General features: G+C 48.9%; 1 protein-coding gene across 3 annotated transcripts in view; it reads right to left on the bottom strand.

The window, feature by feature from the left end:
• GRIK3 (glutamate ionotropic receptor kainate type subunit 3) overlaps window positions 1–10,451 on the bottom strand; it is a 350,540-nt gene extending 340,089 nt beyond the window's left edge. For all 3 annotated transcript variants that reach the window (XM_044671492.1, XM_044671491.1, XM_044671493.1), the window contains exon 1: window positions 10,337–10,451. In XM_044671492.1, the coding sequence (XP_044527427.1) occupies window positions 10,337–10,451 (115 nt within the window). The remainder of the gene's footprint in view (window positions 1–10,336) is intronic.
• Window positions 10,452–10,820: the final 369 nt, after the last annotated feature.

The raw sequence follows: 10,820 nt of genomic DNA, 5'->3' as shown, positions 1-10,820 counted from the left end.
AAGGAAGGAAAGAAGAAAAGAAGGAAGGAAGGAAGGAAGGAAGGAAGGAAGGAAGGAAGGAAGGAAGGAAGGAAGGAAGGAAGGGCAACTCGCTTAATCTTTGTCTGTTTCTCATATAATAGAATTGACAATGCCTTGAAATAGCTAACAGACTTTCACAGACAAGAGGGATAAGACATCTTCTACTTGTCTCCAAAGGGAACAATTAGAAACAATTTGGGAAAAGTTGGAATACTGAAAAAAAAAAAGGTCTTGAGTTGTTCAAAAATAGTGAACTACTCCCCCAGAGTAATGCCCATAGAGGTCTCCATTTGGAAGTGGGATGGCTATGTTGAGGATGTTGCAGAGGTGTTTCATACCTTTAAAGATTATTGGACTAGACGCCTTCTGCGTGCCCTTTCAGTCCTGTTAATCTTTGATGCTATAAAATTATGCTGATCCTAAGTATTCACAAAAACAGCCTCTCCTTCCCCCATCATGCATGAGACTTTCCTGGTTAAAGACTCAGTGAAGGAGGCAGGTAGGTTGCTCAGTGGATTAGAGAAGCAGACCTGGAATCAGGAGGACATAGTTTCATTAAATCTGACCTCAGGCAGTTCATAATTGTGTGACCCTGGGCAAGTCATTTAACTCCAATTGCCTAGTCCTTACCACTCTTCTGCCATAAAAAACCAATTCATTTCTAAGGCAGAAGGTAAGGGACTGAAAAAGAAAAGGTCTCAGTGAAGGACAGATGTGATGTGACTGATTTTGACTTCCTCCACTCACAGCCTAGTTCCTCTCCTCACTAGGCAATATATTTGTCTCATTCAAGGACTTCTCTATACCCAAACTGATTTCAACTCAGCAGATTCTCAGGCTAACGGGGAAAGAGAGATCCTCAAGCCAGCTCTCAGAGTTTGGGGAATAGAACTTTCTTCTCTAAACATTTAGGTAAAGGATGGGAATAAAATCCTTTGAAAGCTGCAGGGACAACAGAGCCCTCTCAGGAGTTAGCTGTGCTATGGGACTCAACCGTAAGCAATTCATTGTACATTTATTAATCACTTATAACATGCAAGACCAACATCGAGGTGAACCTCCAGACTCTGACCCTGCCAAACCCTGCTATTTTTCTCCATGTCTTTTCTTTTCTCAAAGGGTCAGCCTGATTAGGTTTCCAATCGCTACTTCCTGACCGTTTCTTGAGAAACATCCTGATGAGGCCAAAAGAACATAAAGATTCAGTTAAGTATCATGGTGGATAGGGTGTGAGGCTCATAGTCAAGAGGACTTGAGCTGGAATCCTGCTTCAAATACTTACTAGCTTACCCCTGCTCAGATTCAGTTTTATCATTTGTAAAATGGAATAACAATAATACCTTATTCACAGTGTCGTCTCAATGATCATATGAGATTTTTTTGAAACTCAGCCTACTTTAAAGGACTATATAAATGTTAGCTATTACTGTTTTATCATTGGACAGCTAGTTGATGTAATGGATAGCATGCTGGGCTTTGAGTCAGGGTCAAATTTGGTCTTAGAAAGTGACTGGCTATGTGACCCTGGGCAAGTCACTTAACCCCATTTACCTCAGTTTTCTCATATGTAAAAATGAGCTGGAGAAGGAAATGGTAAACAACTCTAGTATCTTTGCCAAAAAAAACCCCAAAGGGGCCACAAAGAACCAGACGCAACTAAACAACAATAATTATCATTATTATTAACCATTGTCAATGAGGCAGGACACTGAGATTAGGAGGGTTAACAAAGTACCCAGCAAGACAATACTGAATCTAAAATTTAGGATTTGAATTTAGCCTCCTTTGCAGCAAGCCGGAAGAAGGCAGTCCCTAAATTAATTAGCCACTGCTAAGCACTTTGTGAATTTTTTTTATCATCTCTTCTCATTATCTTATCAGCAGCTTAGTGGTTCAGGGAACAGAGTGCTTGGCCACTCCCTTCCCTTCCTCTTCATCTTGCCAACTGTGCTGGTGATTGATGCTTCAGACCAGTGGTTCCCAAACTTTTTTGGCCTACCGTCCCCTTTCCAGAAAAAATATTACTTAGCGCCCTGGAAATTGTTTTTTTTTTAAATTTTAATAGCAATTAATAGGAAAGATAAATGCACCTGTGGCCATCACCGCCTCCCTGGATCGCTGCAGCACCCACTAGGGGGCAGTGGGGCCCACTTTGGGAATCACTGCTTCAGATAGAGATTGAACTAAATAATCCTGAAGACCCTTTCTGATTTCTAACTTAGTAAGTATAGACTTGAGTTCAAATCCTGAACCAGACCCTTCCTAACTGTGACCCTGGGCAACTCACTTAACCTTTGTCTATCTTAGTTTCCTTATCCACAAAATGAGGCTGATAATAACATCTATTTTATTGGATTGCTATGATAACATGTATAAACAAACTGAAAACACTAAATCATGATATAAAAGCCAATTATTATTACCGGAGGCAGCTAAGAGGTACAGTGCCCAGGGCATTGGTCCTGGAGTCAGGAAAACCTAAACTCAAATCCATCTTCTGATACTTACTAGCTGTGTGATCCTGGGATAATCACTTAGCCTCTGCCTGCCTCAGTTTCCTCAACTGTAAAACGAAGGTAATGACAGCACCTACCTTCCAGCATTGCAGTGAGGATCAAGTGAGAAAATATTTGAAGTGATTAGCACAGAGTTTCGCCCAGAGTAGGTACTTAATACATGCCTGGTTGGCCACTCCTTTCCCTTCCTCTTCATCTTGCCAACTGTGCTGGTGATTGATGCTTCAGACAGAGGTTGAACTAAATAATCCTGAAGACCCTTTCTGATTTCAAGATTCTACAATTTTGCCTAGCCCGTGCCTGAGGGGCTCTCCTTCCTCCCTTCCACCTCATACCTTCCTTGGCTTCCTTGGAGCTCCAACAGCACCATGTACAAGATGCCTTTCCTGAAACTTCTGCTACTAAGCCCTTCCCTCTGAGATTGCTTTCCATTGAACATATATAGTATATCTAATATATTAATTATGACATGTTATACATAACATACAACATATACTTTATCTTGTGATATATCCATGTAAATTCCCTGCCCAGTTATTAACATGTTGCCTCCCTCATTAGACTGAGCTCTTTGAGAAGAACCTATTTTTGCTTCTGTTTGTATTCACAGGACTCAGCACAGTGTCTAGCACTTGATAAATATTTTTTTCACTTTTTTTAACTCTTACCTTCCTCCTTAGAATCAATACTATGTATTAGTTCCAAGGCAGAAGAGCAGTAAGGGCTAGTCAATGGGGGTTAAGTGACTTGCCCAGGGTCACACAGCTTGGAAGTGTTTGAGGCCAGATTTGATCCAGGACCTCCCACCACTAGGCCTGGCTTTCAGTCCACTGAGCTACCCAGCTGCCCCCTCAATAAATATTTGTTGATTGACTGCCTGCCAGGCCAAGGCAAAGTTCAATCACCAAAAAGGAAGGAAGGTGAACCCAGGCACTGGAATGCTGCTTAGAACCATATAAGCAGAGATTCCAGTGGTATGGCACTGTGCAAAGAAGATTGGATGGAACATCAGAAGATCTAGGTTCAAACCTTTGTTCTACTACCTATGTAAACCTAGGCAAACCATTTCATCTCTCCAGGCCTCCCTTTCTTCCTTTGCAGAGTGAGGAGCTTGAAACAGGATAACCATCTAAAGCTCCTGTCAATTTTAACCCTCCGATCCTAGAAGATGGTGCAATACCTTTCAGAGGCTCTTTTGGGGAATACTCTTCAGAACCAAAGACCTAGAAGGGACCTTCAAAATCTAAGCCAACCGTTTCATTTTACATTAGGGGAAACTGAGGCAATTGGAGGTCAAGTTAATGCCCAAGATCACAACCGTAAATAGTGGAGCCACGCCGTGGTGGTAGGCTCGCAGAATCCTAGATGTAGACCTGAAATGGATCTCAGAGTTCACCATTTCAACTCCTTTATTATACAGAAATTGCACGGGAGGCCAAAGTCTTTCTAATGCTCTTTCCATTTAATTGATGTTTGTTTGGTTTAGGGCTTTAGTTTCTGGGGGGAGGGGAGGGGGCAGGGCGGGATAGACTACTGGGGAACACTGATCAGAAATCCATTGCCTCGGTTCACGTTCTGCAACTGGCTCCGAACCCTGCATCACCTTTTTAAGCCTAACCGAGAGCATCCAGCCCCCGCTGGGAACACCTCCGGGGACATCACGATCACAAGGTGTGTGGAACGCTGAAACACAGTAGTCGAAGCACACTGCCCTCTGCCGCTGCCTTCGTGGAATCAGCACCGGGAAGACGAGGGATTCCAGAGACACCGACCAGCCAGCCAGCCAGCCAGCCAGCCATCTGCCGCTCCCTTTCTATGCTTGCCACTTCCGCGGCTGTCAGCCCTGCCACACGCAACTAGCTATCCAGGGAAAAACCCACACCTTGTTCAGGGTTGTTCCCCTCATACGATTTCCCCTCCTGACTCAGGAGGCCCCCCCCCATCCGCAGAAAGTGAGATGAGGCATCCTTGCCTCTCCATCAGACGAGGTGGCTTCCTTCCCTTCCACCAGCCCTAAATTTGCTCTAGAACGAGGGTATCCGAAGAAGGGGAGATTCCACCGTTAGACTCCCGAGATGGAAATAGCGGAGGGAAGGGATGGACGCTGCGGAGCCTCACCAAGCCTCCAAAGGCATTCAAAGTTGTACCTTTTCCTTTCCCTGAATCCAAGGCAGAAGTACCACAGAATACAGCTAATGCTCTATTCTACCCACCAGTCTCACCTCCTCTTGATCAAAACAGGGCATTTTCAGACTGGGTCCATGCCTATCCCTCTGGCATGCAGTCAGACAGGTTCGTTTGTGTCATAAGCAGCTAAATGCTGTTCTGTTGCTTCCTCCCTCCTCCCCATTCTATCTCTTGGGAGAGTACAGGTACAGGGGCGAGGCAGGTGGGGAGGGAGGCATGCTGAGGGCCATGGAGCTCTACTAATGAGTGATGTCAAAAAGCAGCCATGCCCACAGGATCACTGATTTAGCGCTTGAAAGGCCTTTAGAGATTACCTAATACAACCCCCTCATTTTATAGATGGTAAAACTGAGGGCAAAGAAGTGATGTGAACCATGCCCAAAGGTCACACAGGCAGCAAACAGTTATTCCAGGAGTCAAAGCCAGGTCCTCCCATTCCAAATCCAGTGATCTTTCCACTGCACCATACTCTGCCAGTGGCCAATTCCAGAGGGGGATGGAGAGTCTCCTCCTCTCCCCACTCCCATCCTGTATATCCTCTAGAATAGGACAGATAGTGATGAATCTGGGCTGTGGTCTGGCCACCTGAATACCTCGGCCATCCTGCCCAGCAGCAGATAGAGAGAGGGACATCATGATGACCTCTGAGGAGCCCTGTTAGACCGGGATTCTGATCTCTCTTATCTCCCCTTGCTTAAATGGAAAGAATGTGCACGTGTACACACACACACACACACACACACACACACACACACACACACACACACACACAGAGGGAGGGACGGGGAGAGAGAGAGAGAGTAGACCCTGACATCAAAAAGCTATGTAACACAGTATGAGGTTCACATCCAGAAGAAATTAAGCTCACAATGGAGAAAGGGGAGGTGGAGACTCTGGTTTGGCGGCTGTAGCTGGGCTAGTAGGTGGGGAGACACAAACTCCTGAATTGAATGCTTTCTGAGGCCCCTTGGCCACTCCCAGGTGGCAGGAAGCTACTTGTCTGAAGCTATTTACTTCCAGGGGGGAAAACCCTATTGATCTTCATTCAGCTCCTGTCTGCTCCTACACAGTGATGTTTCATCGCATCACCAGTCACCGCTAGAAATTTCTCATTGTTTCACTCGAAGCAGCTCCCAAACTCAGAGACGGGTGTTCAGGACCATTTGGCTGAACTGACATGAAGAGCTGCAGGCCTCTTTGAGGTTCCTGGGGGAAGCCCCTTGTCCTGGACTCTGCACACACTAGTAGCTGTGGACTTTTGCTCAGGCAGGGGTCTCGTGGCACTCAGGAAGCCCATGACCCATCAGCCTGGATCTTTACTGCTCAGCACTCGCTCCTTGTCAGTATTTTGGGGGGAGCAGTCAAGCTGGGCTGTCCCACCCTCCATCAGCTGCCTAGCTCGGCTGAACCCAGCAGGGGATATTCTCCTTCGCTCTGGCTTTATTCAAAGTCTTTATCACGTACTGGGGTCTTGGGACATCACTCCTGTCCTTCCATGCCTCCTGCCTTGAAATCATGGCTTTCTATCTCAGTTCCAGACTGCACGTTTTATATTCCTCTCTTTTATCAAAATTGTCTCTGGGTACCAATGGCAAAGACACATGGAAATCACAAAACAACAAAGAATCATGAATTAAGAACTGGGAGGGATGTCAGGAGTCATCTCATCCCAGAAGGTTAAGCGATTTACCCAAATTCCCATAGACAGATAGTAAGTAGCAGAGACAATATTTGAACTCAGGTCCTCTGAATTTAAATCCAGAAATCTTCCCACTGTGACAACGCAGTGATCGGAAAGAGATTTTAGATATCAACTGGTCCAACCTTCTCATTTTACATAACTGGAAACTGAGACCCAGGGAGGAGAAAAGATTGTTCCAAGGTCAAGCAATGCCAGCACAGGAACTGACACCTTGTCCAGGGCTCTTCCCAAGAACTCACAGAATTTTAGACATGGAAGGGACCATTTCTATTGACATCACCAGGAAATTCTGAGCCCTACAACATAGCACTGAAGCACTCTTTACCCATCAGTCCATCCATTATAATTGTTGCAATGAATTAAAATCAGATTCATTTGAACAATGACAATGACAACAACAATAATAATAATGCCGTACAATACGCTTTGTAAACCTTCAAAAGCAACACTTGCTAATCATGCAGCGAATATATCTCCCCTATATTCATATGAAATAATCAATGATGCTTTTTCCCCCCTCTGCGAGCTACAATCCAATTATTCTCTCTCTCCCTCTCTCTCTTCCTCCCTCGATCGCTCTCCTTTCTTACTTGCCACCCATCCAAGCAATCAATGCCTTGACCTCTTCCTCTGATAGACACAATTACAAAAAGACAGAGCAGAGCAATTCATCTATTCAAGATGGATTGTTCAAACACTCCGTCACGCGGCAGGGCTCCCTCCCGGGCTCCCTGTCTGAACGGAAATGTAAGCCCCCAAAGAGGCCAATAAACAGGAGGGTAAAAACTGCCCTTCCCCAAGCCCAAAAGCCCCCTCTGCCTCCGCACATGCAGAGGACGCCTACTTCAGCATCCCCAGCCTGAAGAAAGAAAGAAAAAGCCCCGAGAATGAAGGCAGCAAGTGGCAATATAGGGCTCGAGAATGGAACGGGAGCTGTTCCCAGGACTCGTACTCAGTGTCTCCACCTCAGCACCAGAACCCTCTTCTTCCTGACAAGCCCAGTAATGGACACCTATCCAGACAATGAGGTTACTGGAGTGGGGGTGTTGGGGGAAACTCTGCTTAGGGATGGTGCTGATTGGGGTGTAGGCTGAGCTTATTTTTCTCCCTTTATGAAAAGGCCATCAGAGCTCGTGTAGGACAGGCTGACAAGCTCAGCCCTCTTAGGGGAACATTCCAGGGAGCTCCCTGTGCTACCCCCACCACTGCCTCTTCTTTAAGGTTTGGCATCCTCCCTGGCAGTCACGTTTGGCATCTACACAGCCACCTGCTCTACGCTGAGAATAAAATGGGACCAGGGTGCCTGGGATATGAATGGCCAGGTCTGACACATGATAATTAATCCCAGGGTTTAATATGAAGAAGATTAGAGAAGCTGATACGTTGCCCTCCTTTAATTACGCTATTACATAGTGAGCCCCAGGGAGGGGGGGAGGCAGGCTGGTGGGCCTGGGCAATGTGCCACCTTTCAATAGGGAGCCCCTGACCCCATCAGCCATTTTAGTTGCAAGGGAAGGGACATGCTCCGATAATCAATTTACCAGGTTTGGTGAAGGTTCTGCTGGCCAGCAACTCCCCAGTCCTACCTCCCCCACCCCCATCCATGCGACTTGGTTTGTACTGTGGCCCTCCCCAAGAACACATTCATACTCATCCTACAGAGTACTACTGTCCTCAAGTTTAGGCTATGCCCCAAAGGGCCTACTGACTGTTTACCTGGAGGTGGGCTGAGACCATACCCCAAAATAACACATAGACTCAAAGGTCTGTTCAATATCCACACACACACCCCCTTCCCAACCTACCCCCCACCCCACACATACATAGAGGAAAGTGGGAAAGACAGTGGTATCTGCAATGCGTGGGCTGGCCAGAGAGGCCACATGGGCACCCGTAAGGATTCTCCCCACCCTTACCCTCACCCCATGCTTGTTATTTCCCCTTCCCAGCCTCTCCAAGGGCACCCCACTGCAGAAGGTCTGCAGGCCTTCTACCTACACTCAAGGAAGCATGAAAAAGCAAAGGGCCCTCTCCCCTAGCTGGTGGAGCAAGTCCTAGGGGTAGTAGGGAGGTTGTATTAGAGTAAGGGAAGGTAAAATTCCTAATAGCCAAGTAGCATCCCCCAAGGGCTGCAAATGGTTAACTATGAAGAAGGGAAGAGGGAGGGCAAAGGAAGAGTGTTGCATGAGATGTAAGACCCTACCGCCTTCCTTGCCTCTGAATTGAACACACCCCTCAAAATAAGCCCAAAGAAAGGCCCAGCTTCAAGAGATGGGACCTGTGTGTGGGCTGCCCATTGCCTACATGTCCATAACACTGGAAAATGGGCCCTGGACCTGGGGTGAGGGAAAAGGAGAAAGGAGACAGGATAACTCCAAGAAAAAAGCTTCTGTGAAGTCTAAAGGCACTTGGCTTTGGCAGCTTTAAAAGCCCAATCCCCAAACAGAGACTCTCTCTCCTCCCAATCTAGTGCATGTAGAATGGCCATTAGGAGCCCAAACCAAAGAGTAAAGACTCCCCAAGGCTGCAGGAGACCTTCTCCTGGGCACTTAGAAGAAGGAACGGTAGGAGGAGGTGCAGCTAATTCCAATGGGACTTCAGCTCTTCCTCTTATGCTGTCCGGGAGGATACAAGGGGAACAAATAGGCTCTTCCACTGACCAAGCCAGAGAGTCCTACGGAGTAGAACCTCTTACATTGAGAATCCCCCGTTTTCCCTCATGGGCCTGGGGCTTCACCAGCAAACAGATGGGCACCTGTCTCCCCCTTTCTCTTTTACATACTGCACCATTTACCCCTCACACAGGCACAAAAAGCCAGAGCTACCTTACAACAGGCAAGGAGGAAGCTAAGATGGAAAACAAAGTTGGATTCCCTGAGTTACTGCTTTAGTTAGAAACAAACAAACAGTAGGATTAGTCAGCTCCAACCCTCCATCAGCCTAGCTATGACTGAAACCCAAAACCCTTCCAGCCAGTTTGTAGTAACTTAAAAAATCGAAATATGCCCTCCACTTCAGCTTTTCTTCCCTTAGTCCGCACCATGATTCCTCAACCGTGGAGGAGAGCTCTGAGGAACCCTAAGCAAGCCTGGGACGATCGCTTTTTCTCCTGATAACGTCCAAACGATCTGTGCTCCGGGGTGCTAGATCCCAGATGTTCACCCTATTCCGAGGGAAGCCTGAAAGCCCAAATCCAAGAATAGCCGGGCCCTCATGGGGTATCTCCCTCCCATGTTCCTCAGGCCCAGAAAAACCGGGGCGGGCACTGAGAAGCCTACAGAAGTGACTGGCCCAACATGCAGGAGCCCGAAGTTTGCTGCACCCCCACCTCCCTACCCCCACCCAAACCCATCTCTATAGTTCCAAATCTGGTCCCGGCTCTCAGCCCATTGCCTGGATTCCAGCCTTGAAGGTCGTCCCCCTGCTATCCCTAACCCTGCAAAGAGATCCTAGTACCGAAGGTAGGAGGGGGCAGAATTGGGGCTCTACACACACACACACACACACACACACACACACACACACACACACACCCGAATCCCCTCCCGGGTCAGGAGAAGTATGGACTAGGAGCCAGGTTCGGGGACTTGATTCCTGAGGGAGACTAAGAGACAGGGAGAAAACAGCTCCTGAGCAAGGACGCTGCTTGTGGGGATGGAAAGGGAGAGTCCCTAGGCTTGAATCCGGGCGGAAAGGATGGAGATTGAGAGCCCAGAGACAGTTTGGCCACCCCCACCTTAGTCCTTCCTGGCCCAGTCCGCCCCGCCCCGAGGAACAGCAGCATAAACCTAGGGGCTTTCGCGGAGCTGGGGAGCGGGAGGGTGGCTGAGAGTGTCCGGGCGCAGGGAAGGAAGCAGGCTGGGGTTCAGGGAGGGAGCGGGCTGACGGGCGCGCCCAGCAGAGCCCTTACCTATCCGGATGACATGGGGCATTCCCCGAGAGTCCTGAATCCAGAGCACGCAAACCAGGAGCCCGGCCCAGTATTCCCAAACCAGACTCTGGAGACGCCGCCAGGGACGGGTCATCGTTGGGCGCCGAGCCTCCCCGGGGCGCGGCCGTGGCGGGCTGCTCCGCTCCCTGGGGCGGCCGCTCTACCAGCCGGCGCGCAGCCCGGGAGCCTCCGCCGCCGCCGCCGCCGCCGCCGCCGCCTTCACGGTCTCCACCACCGCGGCCGTCGCCGCCGCCTCCTGGCCACCGAGCCCGGGTCCGGAGCGGGGCTGTGAGTCGGGAGCGCCCCGCTGCGCTCTGCACATCTTACTGGGAAGCCCGCCCGCCAGCGCCCGCCCGCCAGCCAGCCAGCTGCGCAAGTGGTGCCGGGTTCCGCGCCCTCTGGCGACCCCAATTCCGACCCCGACCCGACCCGAGCTCCCTGCTAGGCGAGGCTCTGCGCTGCG

This window comes from Gracilinanus agilis, chromosome 3 (assembly GCF_016433145.1).
Source record: "Gracilinanus agilis isolate LMUSP501 chromosome 3, AgileGrace, whole genome shotgun sequence".
Lineage (NCBI taxonomy): Eukaryota > Metazoa > Chordata > Mammalia > Didelphimorphia > Didelphidae > Gracilinanus > Gracilinanus agilis.
This window is presented reverse-complemented; position numbering and strand designations above follow the sequence as displayed.